At 38.6% G+C, this 24,041-nt stretch overlaps 1 protein-coding gene across 1 annotated transcript in view; it reads left to right on the top strand.

The window, feature by feature from the left end:
* ITPR2 (inositol 1,4,5-trisphosphate receptor type 2) overlaps positions 1–24,041 on the top strand; it is a 534,949-nt gene that overhangs the window by 291,886 nt on the left and 219,022 nt on the right. Inside the window, exons 35-37 of the mRNA XM_081250074.1 lie at positions 9,016–9,206; positions 14,550–14,692; positions 19,789–19,897. Coding sequence (XP_081106200.1) covers positions 9,016–9,206; positions 14,550–14,692; positions 19,789–19,897 — 443 coding nt within the window. The remainder of the gene's footprint in view (positions 1–9,015; positions 9,207–14,549; positions 14,693–19,788; positions 19,898–24,041) is intronic.

Here is a 24,041-nt window from a genome sequence, read left to right as displayed (position 1 = left end):
ATTAGAGTATGAACTATGAAAGCAGGGACTTCGCTTTATTCACTGATCACTACTGCCTAAAAGTGTCTGGTTCTGATGAAGCCGGTTTATGAATGTTGTTGACTGACAATAATTCATGAGCTAGATATTTCGCAGATAGTGAAATTTAGGAATAGAAAGGTTAAATAACTTGCCCGATTAACAAGTAGTTGAGTTGGATTTGAAATCCAGGTTCCTCTGAGTGTGAAGTTATACTCTACCAGGTTGTCCCAGAAGTCATATCTTAGGAAGCCCTGACATATAAACTAGAACTATGGCAGTTTGGCTTGCTGGTAGGGAGCTGTCTGAAGTTTTATAACTCAGATGCAAGGTCATTTTCGTGTTTCAGCAACTCTTTGGGAATACAAAGGGGCATTATTATAATTCAAATATGTAAGAATTTATAGTTATAAAACAGAGAATATACATATTTAAGAAAAATATTACAAGTCAGGAGAATACTTAGTTTTTATAAAGCAAATTTTCAGTGCATTTACAAATTGGTAAACATATTCCTATACATGCAAATAGCTATTATATTATCTATTACAGTTACATTTATATAACAGTTTGCAGTTTGTAATGTGCTCTCAAGGACATTGGTTCAACTCATCTATCATCAAAAGTATTTCACTCTCTTCCATATTTGTACATTGGACACAAAAGGTAGTAAAAACAGCAAAAGTATTTACTAAAATTAGCACTTACCTGGCTGGGAGTAGAGAGCATTTATTAGTGATAGACATTGTGGTAAACCCTATGATGTGGACATAATTCTTAGCCCCATTTTACAGATGCAGACATGAAGTTAGCAAGGTTAGACAGCTTGCTAGGTCACACAGGCAGGTGTGAACCCCTTCTAGACTGACATGTTAGCAGGCATTTGTGATGCTCTACTATCACAAATAGGTTTAAATAAACATTGTTTTATACCTTTAAGGAACAAAACATTGATCAAGATGTTAATGCCCTTGGTCAGTTACTGTTCCTCAGTTTATTCATTTATATAAAATACAATAGCACATGTTAGAAGTACTTCGAGAAAAAGCATCCAAGGATTACTCCCATGTTACTTCACTTAAAAAAGAATTTTGTTCCATGTGTTTCATAATCTTCAAATGATTTAGGAGGATTAATACTGGGTACTTTGTTGGAAATATAATCATTTTTTCCACATGGACATTCTGTAAAATATCATTTACAAATGGTTTGAATAATGAACATCAACCTTCAAGCCAGTTGTTTCCCCCCCAAATTCGAATGTGTATAAATCATTAATTCTTTGAGAAGAGAAATTCAGTCTCTATTAAAACAAACATGTCTGTTTTCATCTATCTAGATGTTATGGCTGATTGTATAAAGAGGTTGACATAGTACATCCCTGTAATTATGGTTTTAAAGTAATAATGGAAATATAAAAACTCCATTATTAATGAACTAATTAATTAATTTATGGCTGCACTGTGCGGCATGTGGGATCTTAGTTCCCCGACCAGGGATCGCACCCGTGCCCCCTGCAGTGGAAGCGCACAGTCTTAACCACTGGACCACCAGGGAAGTCCCTCCATTATTACTTAAAAAAAATTAAATATGAATGAGTCAGAAGATAGGGCAAAATCTTGTAAAGGTTTTCACTTATTTATTAATTGAACTATTTATAATGAACCATCATTATCTGAAAGGCATTATTCTAGTTGTTAGGGAAATGCAGTCTGTCAAGCCATATTTCCTGCCCTCAATGAATTTCTAGTACATTTGGGTAGATGTAACATGTATGGAAATCACAAAGCAGAATAAAACTAAGTACCTTATCTGTTACAAATTTCTAGAGCCTGACACTGTGCCTAGAGCATGGTAGGTACTCAATGAATATTTATTGTATGAACAAAATATCTGGGTGAATACAAAGAAATGAGTGAATATCCTATTCTTGTCATTGGCTGCATAATATCCTATTGTGTGCCTATATTCTAATTTATTTAACCCCATTGTTGGTTATTTATGTTGTTTCCAATCATTTTTCTCATGAGGAAGAATAAGGTAAACATCTAAAGGTAGAATTTCTAGGTTTTCTAATTTTGACAGATACTGCCCTCTGTAGAGGTTGTTCAATTTATATGCCACAAGCAATGTAGGAGAGTATCTTTCTCCTTGATAATGTGCTGTGTTATCAAATTCTTACATATGTGCAAATCTTATAAATAAAAGTATTGTTATAGTTTTAACGTGTGTTTCTCTTCTTATGAGCGAGGGAAAACAAAACCTTTCCATATGATTGATTCATTGGTATTTTCTGTGAACTGTCACTTTTTGTGTTTTGCTCACTTTTCCTGAAGCCTTTGTTTTTCTCGATAGTTTGGATAGCCCTTTATTTCTTAAGAAAATGAGCTCTTTGCCTATAAGTAGCCAATATTTTTTCTCAGTTTTTCATTTGTCATTTCAATTTTTTTTGGCATGCAGGAATTTCTTTTCTTTTTTTTAATAAACATTTATTTTATTCATTTATTTTTGGCTGCATTGCATCTTCGTTGCTGCACGCTGGCTTTCTCTAGTTGCAGCGAGCAGGGGCTACTCTTCGTTGTGGTGCGTGGGCTTCTCATTGCAGTGGTTTCTCTTGTGGAGCACGTGCTCTAGGGCTCATGGGCTTCAGTAGTTGTAGCATGGGGGCTCAGTAGTTGTGACTCACGGGCTGTAGAGCAGAGGTTCAGTAGTTATGGCGCACGGGCTTAGTTGCTCCGTGGCATGTGGGATCTTCCCGAACCAGGGATCAAACCTGTGTCCCCTGCATTGGCAGGCAGATTCTTAACCACTGCACCACCAGGGAAGCCCAGGAATTTATTTTCTTTTAGGCATTTTAGGTTTTCTTTCATCTTCAGAATGGCCTTGATCAGTATAAGATGCTGTTTTCTTAATTCCCATTGAGAATTTTCATGTTTTTAGTTTCTCTGTCTGTTTGTGTTTTTGGTGTGACTGTTTGCAATTTTGAGTTATCTGGAATATATTTAATTGTAAGGTATAAGATATGGAATTAACTTAATTTTTTCCAGATGACTAGTCACGTGTGCCAATAGTAGTTCTTGCACAGCCATAAAATTATATATTCTTTTTTTATTGAGGAAAAATTGATATAGAACAATATATTAGTTTCAAGTGTGCAACATAATAATTTGATATTTGTATACACTACAAAGTGATCATCACAATAAGTATAGTTTCTATCTGTCACCATGCAGTCGACCCCCTTCACTCTTTTCACCCACCTCCTAACCCCCTTCTCCTCTGATAACCACTGATCTGTTCTCTGTATCCATGAGTTTTGTTTTGATTTGTTTGTTCATTTGTTTCGATTTTTAGATTCCATGTATAAGTGAAATCATGCGGTATTTGTCTTTCTCTGTCTGATTTATTTCATTTAGCATAATAACCTCAAGATCCATCCATGTTGTTCCAAACGGCAAGATTTCCTTCTTTTTTATGGCTGAGTCGTATTCCATTGTATGTGTGTATATATGTTTTATATATATATAAAACATATCTTCTTTATCCATTCATCAATTGATGAACACTTAGGTTGTTTCCATACCTTGGCTATTGTAAATAATGCTGCACTGAACATGGGGGTGTGTATGTCTTTTGGGGTTAGTGCCTTCATTTTCTTTGGATAAATATCCAGAAGTAGAATAAGTGGATTATATGGTAGTTCTATTTTTGATTTTTAAGAAACCTCCATACTGTTTTTCATAGTGGCTGCACTGATTTATATACCCACCAACAGTGCAAAAGGACTCCCTTTTCTCCACATCCTGTTTAACACTTGTAATACAATTATTTTATTTATTCAATTTAGGGGTTAATTAAGTATAGTTTGAGTACCAAACAAGAAAGAAACATTTTGTGTTTTTAGTGTCCTTTGTATTTAAGAACACTAGTGTTTCAGTACAGATTTATCCTGGATATTTTGACATGATTCAGAAAAGGTACTGCTCTCTGCCCACCCCATTATACCTTCCTTGTGCACCAGCTGTCCTTGCTCTTGTGGACCTGTACAGGAGTGCTTGACAATAAATGAAGTGTTATAATTACTGCTCACACTTTCTGTTGCCTTTCCCCCCTACCTGTCAGTTTATCTAAGCATTTTTTTCCATGGCACTTACCACTGCAGTATGTGTGTTCTCAGAGATTTTTGGTCTGGCAGTTACCACCAGTAATTTTGTCTAATTTAAAAATTTCACACAATATGCAAGACTTAATGAATAATAATTAGAAATAGATTTCAATCACATCTTAAAATCACTGCAAAGTCTTGTCACATCTAGAGAATTTTCAGGGTTTGTAAGCCTAATTAGTTGGTTAGCCCAATAATCACAATACCTGTGAATAAAGATAGCGCATTTTAGAGAACTGTCGCCGCGCAGAACTCTATAAAAGGTGAATGCATTAATAACAACCCATCCTCTCTCTTATTAGTTTTTAAAGAACTCCATATGCTTATTCTCTGGCAAAATACCCTTAATAAGATAGTATCTTAGCTGCAGTCCAACTTAGGAGTGAAACAGGAACATTTATTTTTTAAACATCTTAAACTTTAATGTGACCACTAAAACACAGAAGTTGGAGTTAATGCTACGTGCCCGAAGAATAACTGACTGTTGGTAAATTCATTAGTTTTTCCTTATTGAGGGTGGGGAGGTGGGATAACCATTAACCCCAAGAATTCGTCCTAGTTCACATTGCGATATACTATTTATATCAGAATTTTTTCTAGCTAAATAAAAGGAAGCTAAGTTTGAATCATATTTTTGGTTGCATTTGAAAAATATTATTCTAGTTATTAATGGTCTTGTAAGTGAGATCCTGAATTAATTCCTTTTTTTTCCTAGTCACAATCTTCTGCTTTAATTTTTAAACAATATATAGAAAGCTAAATTAGCACTGTCAACTTTCTTTTTTTTTTTTTTTTTTGGCTGTGTTGGGTCTTCGTTTCTGTGCGAGGGCTTTCTCTAGTTGTGGCAAGTGGGGGCCACTCTTCATCGCGGTGCGCGGGCCTCTCACTATCGCGGCCTCTCTTGCTGCGGAGCACAGGCTCCAGACGTGCAGGCTCAGTAGTTGTGGCTCACAGGCCTAGTTGCTCCGCGGCATGTGGGATCCTCCCAGACCAGGGCTCGAACCCGTGTCCCCTGCATTAGCAGGCAGATTCTCAACCACTGCGCCACCAGGGAAGCCCAGCATTGTCAACTGTGCTTTCAAATTAATCTTTATAGTATTTTGACAGAGCAGAGAATCTATTTCAGGCCATGTCTTTAATGGTATTAATATTTTTACAATTGCTTGAAAAAGTTTCGTCATTATCCACACAGCTGACTTATTTTAACTCAAATCCTTTCCCCAGTTGCATAGTTAATTTTCTTTTATTGCCTAGAAATTGTGATTTAGCCTTTGGCTAGAGTTTACCTTTGGACATGAGAAAGTAGGGTTTACTTTAGCCAGTTAATTTATATCGTGCAATCTGTGCTAAGACAAGAGACTAGAAAATACCACCTAGAGTGGTACAGTTTGGGGGACCAAAAAACCCTTTCAATAAAGTTTGGGATGGTGGAGTCTTCTCATTCTGGTTTGACCCTGCTGCTGGCCGTAGTGGAATAGTGGTAGCAGCTCATAGATGCATGAGGTAGGGGTGCGGGGGTGAGACTTCCCTGACCACACTGATAGGAGGGCTGCACTGCTAGGAATAATGGAGTTGCTACCATTGGATTCCATTCCAACTGATATCATTAGAAGAATACTCCTTGAGCACGTCTTTGTGTAAGTGACATTCATAGCAACAAATGCTCACTTGATGATTAGTTGTATCTAACGTACCTGGTTCCTAAAGGGGAGGTAGGTCCACCCCCCCCAACTTTGTTTAAACATGAGCGGAAACTTTGTTGCAATAAGTTTTGAGCAACTTTCAGTTTTACAATTTTCGTTATTTTCTGTTGCTTAAAAATAACATATAAGAAGTATTGTCTTCTGTTTGACTTTTGAATGTTTAGAGCAAACCCAGTTTATATGTGAAACAGCCATAAAAGGATGAAAGTCTTGCCGGGATTTGATCATGGTGCAGGATTAAGTATTTATAAAAATATGTGCAGCCTGGCCTTTTCAAGGCTGTCCGTCCTTCAGATGGGACAAGAGTGCAGTTGCTTTGCTGTGTGTGATGGACAGAAACAGAGACATTGTATGCGTTGGAAAGGGAAATTTATAATGAATATTAGGAAAACATTCCCTACGGAAATTTGGGCAGTGGTGCAATTGATCGTTAGGGTTGCCTTAGAGCTGTTATTTCCTTAACACTTCAGCTTGAGCCCTTGTTTAAATTGGGAACTTTTTGTGTTGGTAGCTAAGATTATCTGTTTTCAGAGAAGTTTTTAAGTATCTCTGAGCTTCAGAGAATTTTCACTGGCAGAAATAGTACTGCCCACTGTTGTTGTTTTCCTTGGGATTAGGACTTCAACATATATTTTTGGGAGGCACCATTCAATCCATAATAACATTATAGATGTTTACTAGAATATGGCCAATATGCTTATTTAATCCTATTAAACACACACAGTAGACCTTCTCAGTTTAAGGACTTAACATCTTTCTTCAGCTCAAGGTGACTAATTGTCCTCTATATTTTCTTAATCATTTCTTCCTTTTCATTCTCTGATATTTCTTTCTAGAGCTTACATTTATTAGTTATTTGACTTCCTGGATGACCCTCCCTATTTCATATTCTCTGTTTTATTTTCCCTTTGACTCTTTTTAATTAATTAATTAATTAATTAATTAACTTTTGGGCTGCGCTGGGTCCTTGTTGCTGCGTGTGGGCTTTCTCTAGTTGCAGCGAGTGGGATCGTCTCTTCATAGCTGTGCGTGGGCTTCTCATTGCGGTGGCTTCTCTTTGTTGCGGACCATGGGCTCTAGGCACGCGGACTTCAGTAGTTGTGGCACATGGGCTCAGTAGTTGTGGCTCACCGGCTCTAGAGCGCAGGCCCAGCAGCTGTGGCACGCGGACTTAGTTGCTCTGTGGCATGTGGGATCCTCCCAGACCAGGGTTCGAACCCCAGTCCCCTGCATTTGCAGGCGGACTCTTTACCACTGCACCACCAGGCAAGTCCCCCCTTTGACTCTTTTATGCTCTACAAGATTCCTTAACTTTTCCAGACTATCAGCTCGGTCCTTATTCCTATTTTTTTCTTTTTCAGCCAATTTTGAAATGTTTATTTACACAATCATATTTTAATTTCCAAGATTTCTTTCTTTCTTTTTTTTTTCCTAATGTTTTGGAGGCACTATATGCTCACATTTTCTGAGGACAATAATTACAATTATTTAAATATTTTTTGTGCTTCCCTAAATCATTTGTTTTCACTGGGGCTAGTTATTCTTAATGTTCTTGGTTTTCCCTGTGATTCTTCGTGGTGTGTCATAAAGACCTATAATGACTGGCGCGGGCTTCCACTGCAGTTTTGAGGCTCTGTTTCTCTACTAGCTTTCTCATGTAAATGACAGGGCTTAGCCTGAGTTCTGGGTGAGGGGCTGAATAAATGATACACAGGCTTTCTTGGAGTGTGTGTGTGTGTGTGTGTGTGTGTGTGTGTGAAGCAGAAGGCAAGCTGGGAATACTAACAAGTGTTAAACTAAGGAGGGCTTTCGTCAGGGCTTGGGATCTTTTGTATATTTTCTCTTCTTTGAGCTGCCTTCTCTCTCCCCGCTGTGCTACTGCTTATTTGTTGAGGACTTTGCAGTTTCTTCAAGCTCTGTTCTGCTTCTCTGTCAATTCTTAACCCCTTCATTTGGCATTCTCTCCAGGCAGGTATTCATGTTTGTTGAGAGAACATTTCTGCATGTCTTTAACTTTCTCCTCTGGGTAAAAGCCTCTGCGGCCAGCTGCTCTGTTTATGCTAGTCAGAGGGATGAAGGCCTTCACTTCCCAGATATTCAGATGCTATTCCTTGTTGAGTTGCCAGATGACTTTCCCATCCCCTGTGACCACTTTGTGTTTGTCTGGGAACCTAGGAAAGCCTGTTCTAACTCTAATCTCTTGTGGAGCAATTTATTCTTTCTTCTTTCTCTGATGGACAAATCCCATCTTCATTCTGCTTGCAGAAATGCCTCAACATTTCTGTTTTCCTTATGGCAAGCATTCTTATTTTTCAGTATTGTGATATAAGTGTATTAAAATATAAATTTCAGTGGATCCTGGGAAGAAAGAAAGACATGTACTGTGTACTGTCTTCCAGTGCAGATTTTTTATACTTGTCAATTTTTTACTTCTTCTCTCAGATGTTTTACCACATGCAGTTTTGTGCATTTGTGCATGTTTGTGCACAGACACATACACGTGAATTATATTAATAAAATGGACTGGCAGGATTTTATCATGTGTCTTCTGTCTGCTTTTTAATTTTCCTTTGCATCTTGGAAGGTACAAATTTACATGGTTGGTACACAGTGTTTTGCTATATTGGTGCTGTGTAAAGTGCGTTTCAAACATTAACCATCAAGAAATCACATAAATTCTTGAATGTTTAATGAGCCCACTTTAATAATTGGTCTTAAGAATTGAGATACTTTCAAGTTAAAAACTTTTGCAGTTATATAAAATAATTTGACAGAATTTGCAGGTTTGGCCTTTTCTTTTTTCCCCAATTTTATTGAGATATAATTGACATATAATATTGTCATTGATATATGTATATATTGTGAAATGATTACTACAATAAATTTAGTTAACAATCATCATCTCACATAGTTACAATTTTTTTCTTGTGATGAGAACATTTAAGATCTATTCTCTTAGTAACTTTCACATCTATAATACCCTATGGCTAACTATATGCTTTACATTACATCCCAGAATTTATTTATTTTTTCTTTTTTCTTTGTTCTATCTTTATAAAATTATTTTGATAGCATGCGAGTAGCTTTAGTCCAATAAAGAGGAAAATATTTTAAATCTTTCTTTTTCAGCAAAGAGTCGTGGAATTGCCATTCCAGTGGATTTGGACGGCCAAGTTAATACTCTTTTTATGAAGAGTCATTCCAATATGGTACAGAGAGCGGCCATGGGTTGGAGACTATCAGCTCGCTCTGGACCACGCTTTAAGGAAGCTCTTGGAGGGCCTTCTTGGGATTATAGAAATATTATTGAAAAGTTACAGGTACAATAAGAGCCTGAAATGGCATCAATAGTTTCTAAATTATAATTTTTAATATATGTAGTCACATAAATAAAATATGGTTAAAAATATCAAATTCTAGTTTGCTTTACAATGTCCTACGAACACCACCCGTTTAAGAAGCACAGCTTCTAGGTAGAAGTTGTGTTGAGTTGTTTTTGGTGAGTATGTATTATTTAATGTGCTCTGATAGAGTAATGGGTCTTAATAACTTCAATACATTAGGTAAAATAATGTACTGCGAAGACTCATGTAATAAATACTCACAACCTTGCTTCAATTCATCTCTAAGTATCCTTTTATACTCCTCTGGTGAGAATGGTGTGAGCACCTTCACTCCCAAATTATTGGCATAGTATCCCACTCCTGTTTTTGGCCGGGACATTCTGGGACACTGAGTAAAGAGAGACATTGTATTAGTCTGCTTGGACTGCCATCACAAAATACCACAGACTGGGTGGTTTAACCAACAGAAATTTACTTTCTCACAGTTCTGGAGCTAGAAATTCAAGATCAAGGTGTTAGCAGGTTGTTTTCTTCTGAGGCTTCTCTCCTTGGCTTGCAGATGGCCTACTTGTCACTGTGTCCTCATATGGTCTTTCCTCTGTGCATATGCACATCTGTGCCCTAATCTCTTCTTATAAGGACACCAGGCATTTTGGACTAGAGACCATCCATATGAATTCATTTTAACTGAATTACCCCTTTAAAGGCCCTAACTCCAAATATAGTCACATTGAAGTACCAGGGTTAGGGCTTTATCATATGAGTTTTGAGAGGGACACAATTCAGCCCATAACAGATCTCTTCCCTCTCACATAATTAGTGGAAGATTTCATGGGATGAACTGGGGTATGGCTTGAGGAAAGTTCTTGGCATGGAGAATGGTCAAGACATGAACTGGAATAATTATTGTAAGAGGTAATGAGTAGATTAAATGGTGAAGGTTCAGAGTTTTGATAGATGAGCGTTATACGTGATTATAAAGACAAGTTAGGGACTTCCCTGGTGGTCCAGTGGTTAAGATTCCGTGCTTCCACTGCAGGGGCCACAGGGGCACAGGTTTGATTCCTGGTTGGGGAACTAAGATCCTGCATGCCACGTGGCAAAGCCAAAGGGGGAAAAAAAAAACAAAACAAGTTAGACTCAGTCTGAAAACTTGAAGTTTATAAGTCATTAAATGTTTTGAGGAAAATGTCATTATAAATGAGTAAGCAGTTATTGGTTTGCAGGATAGAAATATCAGGAACAGACTAGAGGAAGGCAGATTAATAAGAAATTACTAAAAATATCAGCCAGGTGGTGGTATCAATGAAATAAAAAAATAGGTGTTATATACAATAATGAAGGCAGGGTGAGCAGACCTGGTGGTTTTTGGATGGAGATAGAGAGGGGACATGAGGGGTGTTTAAGAGGCACTGCTGATTGGAGACTGATTGGAGACTAGGTGATGTTATAGACTCTTCATTGTAAGAGGGAAGGAGAGAATCCAGTAAAAGGATGTTGGCTATGATCATTAAACATACAGTGAATTAGGTTTATAGGCTACTGAATGTATTGGAAGGCAAGTTAATATTTAGAGATAATAGCTGGAGTGAGGATAGTGGTTGGTATTGCTGAAATAGAGAGCATAGTGATAAGAAAAACAAAGAACATTTTGTGAGCGGCCGGAAGTGGCAGAATGGCCAAATAAATGAGAAAAAAAAGACACCGTCAGAAAGGAGGGAAGTCAGGTTCATGAGAGCCAGAGGGGTAGACATTTCAGGGGAGAAGTAAAGAGGGCGTACTTTAAACTTCTTTTAGCACAGTCATGGGCATTCACTGGATAAACATATATTTGATGAAAACTCCGTTCCAGCCACTGTGTTAAGTACTGGAGATAGAACCATGAGGTCTGTGCCCTCATAGAAAATGCGTTCTGATGCATTAAGTAAATGATAGGATATTAGAGAATTAAAACTGCTATGAATAAAATAAATCAGTATAACAATATGATGGAGAATCACTGGGAGAGTGATCCTGCAGTGAGGGAGCTCTTCTCTATTAAGGAGACAGTGAGTTGAGACCCAAATAATGAAGAGGAATAATCTATTCAAAGATAGGAGGATAGAGAGCTTTATGGGGAGGGAAGAGTAAATGCAAAGATGTTAAGGCAGGAACGTGGATGTGGGTTTGAAGAAGCAAGAGAAACCCATTGGGGCAGGAGTGAGCAAAGGAAGAGAGTATTATGAAATAAGGAGCCAAACCATGTAGAGACTTCCATGGTAAAGCATTTGGATTTATTCTAAATGTGATGGAAAATCATTGGAGATTTTTAGCAGAGTATAGGCATGACTTGGTTTACCTTTTAAAAAACACTGTGGATTTTGAATGGTGAATGGATTATAGGGTCCAGACATGGAAGCAGTGAGTCTAGTTAGGTAGTTATTGTATTAATTCAGGCAAAAGGTGTTGGTGGCTTGGCTTAAGGGGATAGCAGTAGCAATGAAGATAAGTAGATGAACTTTGGATATAGTTGGTCCCCTAGGGCCAATGGGACTTGGTGGATGGATGGATGAGATGTGGGATGTTGGAAAGAGAAATCAAGGATGAGCCTGGGTATGATATGATTGGATCATTTGCTAAGATAGGGAAGAATGGGAGAGTTGGAATCAGGCGTTCTGTATGGAGAATTTTAAGTGTTGGATGTCTATGTCAGTATCTCTGTGAGTGTGTCAAATAGGCTGCTGGATATATGAGTCTGAAGTGGTTTGGAAAGATGTCCATACAGGAAATAGAAATGTGGGGATTTTCAGCATACGTATGATATTAAAACCATGGAATTGCGTGAGATTCCTCGCGAGAAACTGTAGATATAGAAGAAAAAGGACCAGGAGCTACCAGGAGCTGGTAAAGGAGTGGTCAGGACATAGGTGGAAAATAAGGTGAGTGCGATGTTACAGAAGCCAAGCACAGAAGGTGTTTGACAGAGTAGGGACAAGTGTGTAAAATGCTTAGCAGTGGTTGGGTGACATGAGGTCAGAAAAGGAACCACTAGGTCTGGCAACAGGGTGATGATTGCAGCTAACTGGTACTCAATAATTACTAACATTTATTCATGAATACTAAGTGGCCAGTACGTGTTAGAGCCTGGTTTTTTTAAACCATTTAAAAAAATTGAAGTATAGTTAATTTACAATGTTGTGTTAGCTTCAGGTGTTCAACGATGATTCTTTTTCAGATTCTTTTCCATTATAGGTTATTATAAGACACTGTAGAGGCTGTGTTATGTATTTACTTTTAATCCCCTGTAATTGCTAGTATCATTATCCTGGGTTTTCACGTGGAGAAATAATGAATCAGAGATCACATAGTTGACCCATGATCAAAATAGGAGATAAAGACAGAATTCACATCATAGAAGCCTGGGCACAATTTGTTTAGTAAATGAAAGGAAGAAGAGAGGTAATCTGAAAGATAGGTATGTGTTAGTGATGTTTTATTAAATATGGTCACATTGGATAAGCATATTCTTTTCCCACCTTTGTATAATATCTAGTTTCCCATTTATGTGATTTCCTCTCTAGTAGTCTCTCTTAGCTGTCATGAGGAATTTCTCAGAAAGCTTATTTAGAGTAATTGAAGTAGAAATGATCACTTTTGCTACAAAGAGAGGAAAGAGTTAAACAACTTAACCCCTGAGATCTAGCCATAAGAAATCAAGAGACTACCAGGAAGAAAATAACATAAAAACACATGTTGTGAGACTTCCCTGGCGGCACAGTGGTTAAGACTCCGTGCTCCCAATGCAGGGGGCCTGGGTTCAATACCTGGTCAGGGAACTAGATCCCACGTGCATGCCGAAACTAAGAGTTTGCATGCCACAACTAAGGAGCCCGCCTGCCGCAACTAAGACCTGGTGCAACCAAACAAATTAAAAAAAAAAAAAAAAAAAAAAAAAGCATGTTGCTATAGCTGAGAGTAACAATAAGCAGTTGGCAGTCAGTCTTCTGCTTAACAAAATATGCCACAGGTATGGGTGAATAAAGTATTGCTTTATGCGAGTTTTTTTGGTTTATTTTCTAACTTAGTTATCTTTAAAACAGAGGGGATGCTTTAATCATTAAAAAATGTTCAGTAAATTATCATCGCTTATAGTCCGTTTTAGAAACATGTCAGATGCTTTCAGCTATAATTAACACAATATTCAGCTAAAAGTAGCTTAAACAATAAAAAATATATCTTTTGCATAGCAAGGAATCTGGATTTGGGGCTCTTCCTGAGGTGTTTAGTTCAGTTGCTTGATAGGTCCAGGCCTTAACACCTTTGGTCTGTTGCCTTTCAGCTTAAGGCTGGTCTCCAAAGGTCATAAGAGGGCTGCCTCGTATTTTGGATTTTCACACTCTCGAGCTGTCTTGAGATAGCTACTATCTCAAGTATACTATAGTATCAAGTATACTGTAGATACTACTATCATAGGTAGTTCCTAAAGAATCTGGCCCGTCCTCCCCCTATACACAGCCCCACACTCAGCAGACTTCACCAGATGTCTTATTGGCCAGGACTATGTCACATAATCATTCCTAGTCAATTACTGGCAGGGGAAATGGAATGACCATGACTGGCTTAAACTAATCAATCTTGTCCTTAGGCTGAGGGAGCTCATCTCCCTGAGAATGTTGTTACCTGACTGAGAAATAAAATGGAGATTCTGTTAGCAAGGAAGAGGATGAGGAAAGGCTATTGGCAAGTGACCAATAGTGTCTATCAAAAAATATAATTTGAGGGCTTCCCTGGTGGCGCAGTGGTTGGGAGTCCACCTGCTGATGCAGGGGACACGGGTTCATGCCCCGGTCCTACTATTAAGTGCCACTGAACCCTTGTATAGTACTACTAATGCTTCAGATAATATGTCAAGGAATTTTCCCATTGGAAGAAATGGTTAGTTCCGGATGACCAATGACACATATGATGTCTTTTTTAGCTGTTTGCTGAGCATACCCCAATTTGATGAATACCTGCATCGTCTCTATTGCGATCTTAAACACTGCAGTGCTGGTAACAGTGGCTTTACTGACTTTTCATCTTGTCTGTATATCCTTAGAAATCATATAGCTACCCACCCCTCCCTTCTAGTATAAATGCACAAGGAGACTCAAACAGTTTTCATACAGAAAACCAGCCTATACTTAAAGCACAGACATTTGGTGCCGTGGGAAGTAGGGCGCCTCTTCTCTGAAATTCCCACATCTCATTCCTGGTTAGTATTCTTAAGGTTGCCCTATCTTCAAAGGGTGAAATCTGAGTTAGGCCTTTACATGGTTTCTCTTGTGCTTTATTCCTTAGGATGTAGTGGCGTCCTTGGAGCAACAGTTCAGCCCGATGATGCAGGCTGAATTCTCTGTGTTGGTTGATGTGCTGTACAGTCCAGAGCTCCTGTTTCCTGAGGGGAGTGATGCAAGAATAAGATGCGGTGCTTTCATGTCCAAGTAAGTGCGTACAGCCTGAGATGCTGCAGGTGCTGCTACACGGAGATGGCCTCTGACGCCCCTGCTTTTTACTCTGCTGATGCCTGATGACAGTTCGCAGAGCATGTAAAAGGTCTAAACTCCGTGTTAAAATATACCTCCAAAAAATCAGTCTGATTCAACAGAAATTCTGTTTTGGTGACGTTCAAACTTATATTTATTAATATTTGCGGAAAATGAAATGTCATTGTTGGGCACAAAATATCACATAAAAGAGTCTCTTGGTTCTGATTCCTTTCTATAACTGTACGGTATGAACTTTTAAAAGATTCCTGTTTAAAGTCACTGATTTTCACTAACAGAGAGAGGAAGGAAAGGGTAGTAGCATTTATCGAGGCCTTCCTATGTGCATTGTTATCCTGTGCGTGCTTACCTGTGTTATCTAATCTGCACAAATGCTCTGCGAGGCTGAGCCTCAGTTGAGAGATGAGAAAGCTGAGGCCCAGGCATGCTTCCCGGAAGAGCTGTTAAGTCTCCACCCAGCACCTCCCATGCTGCCTTGATGATCCTCATCTGTAGCTTTCTCATTTACGTATTTCTCTCGGCATTTTTGTGGTATTGTCAGGTCTATTAGAGTAGATGTGTTAATCGTAGCATATTTTCATTTTAATGGTAAAGGAACCATTCTTAAGGAAATAAAAGCAGTTGTGAGAAAAAGTATTTAAGTAGCTCCAGAAAGAAAAGACAGATCTTAATGTTGAGGACCCTTGGCTGAGCGCTTTGTGCAAGTAATCACATGTAGACCCAAGATGGCCAGTCAGAGGTGCTTGGTCACCTTGGGGAGAGTATCTGGATGGAGAGTCAGAAGAGGCTTCCAACCCTCTTGACCATTATCCATCACAGCCTCCTCCTGTGCCCTTGAGGATACAACTGAAGTGGTCTCAAAACCTCCTCTACTGACATACTGAGGGAGAAATAGAAGGTTGTGGAGACACAAGAAGTATGTTCTTTCTTTTACCAGTTAAAGCTGGGATTCGGGGAGAGAAAGCAAGGTATGGGGTGCAAAGAACTGACTGCGGGGGTCATGTTGAAGAATAGGTGGGTTTCTGTATTACGGCCAGAGTCACGGATTCTTGGCTTTTGATCACTATATCTTAAGGGACCTGGGAAGAATGGGTTTGTCTGGACATTGGCCAGTCTTCTAATAAGAATTTTTAAATGAAGAGGTCCGGAGTGTCTGCAAAACTGATGATGGTGGAAGCCATTGGGAAAAAAAATTAAGTAGAGATATTGCCTAGTATAAAAATAGGGTCTTTGACAAATATACTTAACCTCCCATGAATAGGTATCAATGTATAGAATATAGGTTAAAAAGTGGGTAATAAGCCTGAGAATTCTAACTCCAGTATATTCATATGATACTATAGCTATATCCCAGAGACTTGATAGTTTAGACAAGTGATGGGCAAACTCTGGCTCACAGGTCATTGATCGTTTTTGCAAATAAAGTTTTGTTGAAACACAGCTACACACATTTATTTACATATTGTCATCTATGGCTGCTTTCATACTGTTGTAGAAGAACCCACTAGTTGCCTAGTCTGCATGGTCTACAGAGCCTAAACTATTAATATTTACTGTTTGGCCCTTTAGGCAAGAGTTTGCTGATTGAGTGTCAAGAATTAGAGTGTCAATACAGTAGCTACTAACTATCCATGGCTACTTAAATGAAAGTTTAAATTAATTACAATAAAAATAAAATATTTAGTTCCCCAGTTACATTTGCCACATTTTAAGTACTCAATAGCCATATGTAGCTAGTGGCCAACAACTAAGGCAGCACAGATACAGGATATTTTAATTATCACAGAAAAAGTTCTGTTGGACAGCATTCGTCTAGAACTTAAAGATATAGGTCTATAAGAAGGTAATATAAAGTAACTCAGAATATCAAGAAAATATTGACCTGTGCTGAAGATGAAGCAAATCTGTTGAAATATTAGGTAAATTCAAAGGACAGAAGCAGAGTGATATGATAACGGGAATATATCACAGGCCCTACACCCAGGTGGAGGAAGAGGATGTCACACATAGTGTAGTGGTTAGAGAAAAGATTTTTGTTCTGTTGTATGTGTGTGATTGTAGTATGGCCAGAGGCTCAGGGATATCTGTTTACTTACTCCTTCCTTAATTCTGGGAAGAACCAAGAGTTTTATTTGCAAAGATATCTATTAAAATTAGAGTCCAACTTCATTAATTGCTGTAGACCTTAAGTGGGTCTCCTGACTTCCTCAAATGAATTTAATTCCTGGAACCTGTTGAGTCAGGTGGGTCTGCAGGAGATGTGAGGGCTAAACCCCAGGAAAGGACCAGATTTCACATAGAGTAAGAGAGAAGAGAAGAGGTCATTGTGGGTGTTAGCTTTTTTTTTTTTTTTAAAGGGCTTCAAAAGCTTGGCTATTTATTTATTTATTTATTTATTTAAGGCTGTGTTGGGTCTTCATTTCTGTGCGGGGGCCACTCTCCATCGCGGTGTGCGGGCCTCTCACTATCGCGGCCTCTCTTGTCGCGGAGCACAGGCTCCAGACGCGCAGGCTCAGTAGTTGTGGCTCACGGGCCTAGTTGCTCCGCTGCATGTGGGATCTTCCCAGACCAGGGCTCGAACCCGTGTCCCCTGCATTAGCAGGCAGATTCTCAACCACTGAGCCACCAGGGAAGCCCGGGTGTTAGCTTTTATGGTGGCTGTTTATAGTTCATTCATATCAGCACTCACTCCTCTCTTATGAAGGAAGAAGCTCAGTGTTTCCCAAACTGTGGTACGTGACTTGTGGAGAAGAGGCAACTGTTAATTTTAAAAAATGAATTAGGAAAGAATACGGAATATCAGAGTGCCTCTTATAGAGTCAAGGTAACTTTTGCATTAGTTTTACAAATACACTCACATACATGTATTTGCATGGTGGGGTTCATAGAAAAAAGTACTTGAAAGTCACCTGATCTAACTCAACCAAACATTATATGATAGACGAATACCTGTATAAATCCCGAGCAAGTGTTCATTCATTCCCACTGATATTTTCAGATGGTTAGTGAATTTAATATTTTATCTAAAGAAAAGTTAAAGAAAATGGAAATAGCCTAAGAGAGAAAAAAAATCAAAAGAAATTTACAGTGTCCATCAAATGATTTTCATATCTTTAAAGACTATATCATGTGGGAAAAAAAGACTAAATAGCTGAAGTTTTAGAGAGGCAGGTTGGTTTTTTTCTTGTCAGGAGAACTTTAGAACAATTATTGTGCCTGACCACATGGACATATAGCACCCTGCCCAGATGTAACATGTCTAAAAGGGAATCACTATTCCTTCACAGTGTGAAATAGGTGTCATTTAAAAGTATCATTGTCCATCTACTGACCCAACTCACCCATTTCAGGCATCTGTGGTCTCCCTTCCCTCTCTTCTTCCACTTTCTGTATGTCATCGTTTGCCAGGTCTTGGCTATTTTGTTTCAATATTGCTTTTGGTATCCTTACCCCATCACATGCCCTGTTCATCTCTTGCTTGTTGTCACTCTTCTGTGCCCTTGTTCCCACCTCCATCTGACGTATCTTTGTCACAGGTAGGCAGGGTCATACAAGTCCTTTAACACAGTGGTTCCCTATTTTCTACAGAGTAAATTCCAGACTCTTTAGCATGATATTCCCAGATCCTTCTTTTCAGACTGCACCTCTTACACTCTCCTCTTCCATGTCTTTAAGTGTCAGCTGGCAGTTGGAGCACTTATTTCCTGGACGTGCCATCAGCTTTCTGCATCTGCCCTTTGTTCATTTCCTTTGCAAGGATGCCTTTTCTCTCCACTCTTCCCTGCCAGGTGAAATCTGTATAGTTAAGTGTTACCTTGTCACCGAAACCTTCTCTGATCAGCCCTAAGCAGCTCCCCCAACAGAATATAACTGTTTCTTTGTCCAGTTTATGGCATTTGCCACCGCCTCTGCTATAGCACTTACCGTGTCACATAAGAGGCAGCTGTGTACAACCTAGTGTGTGTCAGGACTCTTCATCCGTGAACTGTCTTGTCTCCACAAAGTGGTGCTTCAGAACTTTGGCTCTGAAGTCAGATGGTCCCGGGGTCTATTTCCAGAACCCACCACTGAACAACTGTGTAACCAGAGGCAAGTTACTTTATCTCTTTGGGGCTCTGTTTTCTCATTAGCAAAATTAGCCTGATAATAGAAACTATGACATTGGCTTGCTGTGAGGATGAATGGAGAAAATGCAGGGGAAGTCCTCATACCTCACCCTGAGAGCTGATAAGCACTACTGGCCATTATCTAGTGAAAGCTCACTTTTCCTCAGGGCTCTGCCCCTCAGGACTCCTGTTAAGTCACTGAAATCAGATCATTCCATTATATTCTACATCGTTTTGTTTTTCTAGGAGGACACATCTCACAGGGTCATTTTGAGAACCAACTTTTTAACAACATGAGCTATGTGTGCTAAGCTGTAAATTCGGATTCTGAACGTCTTACTTGATTCTGAATTTTTGGAGAGTTATAGAACTGTGATCTGCAAACTTTTCTCTTGACAGAGCGCCAGTGCAGAAGTCACCACTGTAAAATTAATTAGAGTCTTTGCCCAAATTATAGCAAAAATAGTCAATGGGTAGACTGTGTTGATGTTACTCTTTTTTTTTTTTTTTATTCTAATCACAAAAACTGCCTGTTTCTACCAAGCCCTAGCAGTGAAAAATAGCAATTATTATTAATGGAAACTGGAAAGCAGCCCATTAATGCTAAGGTTCCAAAGTTGTGTACTGCTACTCTACTATACAGTTAATGTGATATAGTACATAGAAAATAATATAGTAGGACATAATATAATAAAATGTAATATACTGCACATATTCATGTGCACTGGGATAAACTGACTATAAAACAAAGGTTTTATAATACAAAGCTTATAAGCTGAAGTATAATTTTAAAACTTTGACAACATGTATCTGGTTTGCTTTATACTCTCAAATAATAGTGTGATTTTTTTTCCTCTAGTATATGATGTTAGTATATAGCTTGAAGAGAAACCACTGTCCTATTAAAGTTTAATGTTTTCTTTTAAGGTTGATCAATCATACAAAGAAACTGATGGAGAAAGAAGAAAAATTGTGCATTAAAATTCTTCAAACTTTACGAGAAATGCTAGAGAAGAAAGACAGCTTTGTGGAAGAGGTATTTAAATTTTTTTCGTAGTATTTGAAAATAAAATAGAATTTCTAGAATATTATAATGAATGAATTACAATAGGCTGTTATATAATTCCTTGCATTATGTATTAATAGTGTTGTGTACTTAGATGAATTAGATAATTTGAGTTTCTAGGCTATTCAACTCTCATGTCTGCTTTGATTTGAGAAGGAACTAAGATTAGAATGGTCCAAGTATTTGGTTTATTTTTTATTATATTTTATCTTGATTATGTATATTTTTCTCATATAACATCAACAGACCAAGTAAATTTTTTTAACAATGAACAACTGAGATGCGTTATTAGATTCTGTATAAAGTTCTGCTGTGTATTGAAATGGTCTGTGCATTTTGGAATATGTTGATTTTTCATTGTAAATATATGTTCATGTCATTTTCTATAATATTATGCCAAGTATTATAAAATAATACTTTTTAAAATAAATGCAACTGTTAAGTTTCTATTCTTAACTGTATTAATGTAAGTATTGCACAGATGACTTTTCAGGGAATATCAACTTATAAATAATAATTGTCAGTCTGTTATTAAAAATGACAGCTCAGTTGCTCATTAAGAGATAGCTAGCAGCATGTTTAATACCCAAGGTGATACACTTAAATATAAAATATATATCTAATGTAGGTTTTTTAGCTAGCTACCTTTACCCTTTACTTTTTTTTTTTTTTTTTTTTTTTTTTTTTCCGGTACACGGGCCTCTCACTGTTGTGGCCTCTCCCGTTGCGGAGCACAGGCTCCGGACGCACAGGCCCAGCGGCCATGGCTCACGGGCCCAGCCGCTCCATGGCATGTGGGATCTTCCCGGACCGGGGCACGAACCCGTGTCCCCTGCATCGGCAGGCGGACTCTCAACCACTGCGCCACCAGGGAAGCCCTACCCTTTACTTTTATGCTAGATATCAAACATAATTTGTACCATGCTCCTTAATAATTTTTTTGGTCTGTTTCTGTAAATGCTAATCATCTGCTGTGTTTAAAATTGGAAGGATTTTATTTTTATTTATTCATTTATGTATATGCTATCTAATTCCAAAAAGATTGTAGTGGTAGGGTTTTTTTAAAAAGTATTCTTGTAGAAAAGAAATACAGTGGAATCTTGGATATTAATAGAAGGGGCATAGCTTTAAAATGCAGCGTCTGAATCAGATGTTTCTTCAGTAATCAAAATGACTTCAGCTTTGTGTTAGTTCATTTAATCTATATTTGAGAAACATCAAAATACAGGTGAGGTGGTCAGTGCAGTTTTAGCAAATGTTTCCGTGACATAGGACTCAAGAAATATGCTTATAAGTTTGAGTATATGGTATCCTTTAAAAAAATGGTACATAGAGTTCCTTGGGACTTTTTATTGTTTTTCTTTGGTTCCTCAAAATATGGCTGTAGGTTGTTTGGTTTGGGCTGACGTACTAGATCCTAAAGGTAGAAAAATGGGATCGTATGAGTTTTTGACAGAAGATTGAGGTTTATGATAACAGTAACTTGTGCTTAACAGGAGATACATAATAAGCCTTCCAATTTTATATAATAGATTATTATTGAATTTCTCTAAAGGAAAATAGGGAAGAAATCAAGTAAAATTTGACTCTGACTAGTCAAGAGTATTTCAGCAAATCTCCAAACCACCCTAAAATAAATCATGCTGGCAACTGTTTCTCCTTCCCACTCCCAGGGCTGTCACTAGTTCAGGCTTTCATTTCCTCTTGTCTAGAAAACTCCAATAGCCCAGCTCCCTGAGACCTCCTGAAGGGAGGCAGGGCTGCTGTTTTCATAACTCCAAGGACACCATTCCCATCACGCATAATATGCATGGCACCCTTAGGGCAGGGTCCTCAGGGAAAGGGTCAGACGAGCAAGGCTATTTGGGCTCCTTCACTCAGCTCACACACACCGTGAGCAACTATTAAGTGCCGGTTCTTGTGTCTGGGCACTGGGGAGAAGGTGACGAATGGCACAGCTTGCTAGGGGCCACCACGGGGTCCATTTCACATGCTAGTGGACTCCGGTCACAATCTGCAGAGATCACGAGAGCCTTTCAGGAACCTTCAGGGGCTCTGCACTGCCTTGGGGTTCCAGGCTCTCCATGGTGCCCCCTATGCTTCCCCCCACCCTTCCTCATCCATTAGCCTCTAGAAATCTGTGCCACTCAGTGTGCCTGCGGTGTCCCTCAGGCTTTCCCCGCACTGAGCCTTGCTACATCCGTAATCAGGATTGTTAAAATCCAAACAAGCCTCAATATCCCTAGTTTTATCTTTGTGAAGGAGCTAATGAGGAGTACTTATCAATTGTTTTTGCCAGAGGTGACTACTTTCTCAGTAGAATGAGCAAAATACTTTGTACCTTTCTTTTAAGACACTGTATCTGGGTGTTTTAGTTCAAGTTCCTTGTTTTATAGATGATGTCACTGAGACCAGAGAGGTTATGTGATTTGCTCAAGGTCACACGGCAGTGTCAGAACCAGGGCTTAAATTGGAACTCCTTCCTCTCTGCCTAATCTTATTTATTCGATCACAGCCAACTTTTACAAATGGTGTATATCACTATGAAGAAAGGTTAATATATTTGGTCCAGCATGTTTTAGGGTCCAGATTTTAAGTCATAGGCAGGCAGAACATAGCAGAATATAATATCCAAAATAGATAAAGGTTTAGAAAACCTCTAAGAAAATATTAAAGAATATGGAAGTGTAGTCATTAACTTAGAAAGAAAAACCTGAAAGAGACTTATAAGTATCATTTCTTAATTTCCATGTTTCCTAAAGACAGAGGAAGAAAAAAAATTTTAGCTGAAAGAATTCTACATCTTAGACAACTTTTTCATTCTAAATGTTTTAGAATGAGAAACATTTCTGCTAGTGGAAGGAGAAGACTTTTTCCCCCCAAGAAAATTTTTTTAAAAAGCATATTAGATCCAGAATGATTCAAATACCTATGCTGGGAAAGAGACAGGCCTGGATGATCTCTACATGTTGTCAGTTGGCCCATCTTACACAGCTGGTGTTCCGTTATCCGTGCCAGTGGAGGGGACCTAAAGGACTCACCAGTCTGGGGGAAATGGGCTTGGGAAACAGATTCAGTAACTGGTCAAAGCTATTATTTTACAACTTATCGTGTATTCTCAGAAAAAAATTGTGAATATCAGTCCTGGGATAACAGGTGGTTGTGCTTTCATGATCATATTAGTTTCCTATTTATCAGAAAGTGAGTGGTTTACAACCCACATGTTTATTATCTTATGGTTTTGGAGGTTGAAGTTTAAAATCAAGGTGTCGATTGTGTTCTTTCTGGAGACTCTAGGAGAAAATTCGTTTCTTTGCCTTTTTTAGCTTCTAGAGGCCTCCTGTGCTCCTTGGCTCATGGTTTCTCCCTCCATCTTCAAAGCCAGCAGCAGTAGCATCTTCAACTCCCCCTCCCCCCGTGCTCTCTCTCTCTCTCTCTCTCTCTCTCACACACACACACACACACACACACACACACACAGACTCCATTGTCACATCCCCTTCTCTTACTCTGACCCTCCTGCCTCCCTCTTATGAGGACTCTTATGATTGATTACATTGGAACCACCTAGATAATTCAGTATAATCTCCCCATCGAAAGATCCTTAACTGAATCACATCTGCAAAATTCAGTTGCTATGTAAGGTAACGTTCTCAGGTTCTGGTTGGTTAGGGCATAGACATCTTTGGGGAAGGCCATTATCCAGTCTATCACAATGATCCTTTTACTGACACTGAGAAATGGCATGTAGAATGTAGATGGAGAGCTTACCTGTGGCTGATTAAAATGTAGGGCAGTTTACATGTGGATGAATATGACAAAAAATGCTTTGAATGTATAGCACTTTGCTGTTTTCAAAGTATTTTAAAATATTTTGCTACCTTTCAACCGTTCTAGGAAGTATACAAAGCGGGCAGTGTCATCTCCAGGTTTGTAATATGGAGGGACTCAGAGAATTGAATTGCACTGTTACATACATTACCTAATACGTGGTTGTCTAACGCTTAATCAGCTGGATTTCTTCTGTCTGTGTATCGAAGCATTCCCAAGAGATATCCCAGAATTAAAACAGAAAACTCACACCAGGGTTTTTCACACAAGCTATCCAAATACT

Source organism: Mesoplodon bidens (genome assembly GCF_964165515.1).
Source record: "Mesoplodon bidens genome assembly, chromosome: 11".
NCBI classification, from domain to species: domain Eukaryota; kingdom Metazoa; phylum Chordata; class Mammalia; order Artiodactyla; family Ziphiidae; genus Mesoplodon; species Mesoplodon bidens.
Note: the sequence above shows the minus strand (reverse complement) of the source record. Positions and strands in the feature narration are given on the sequence as shown.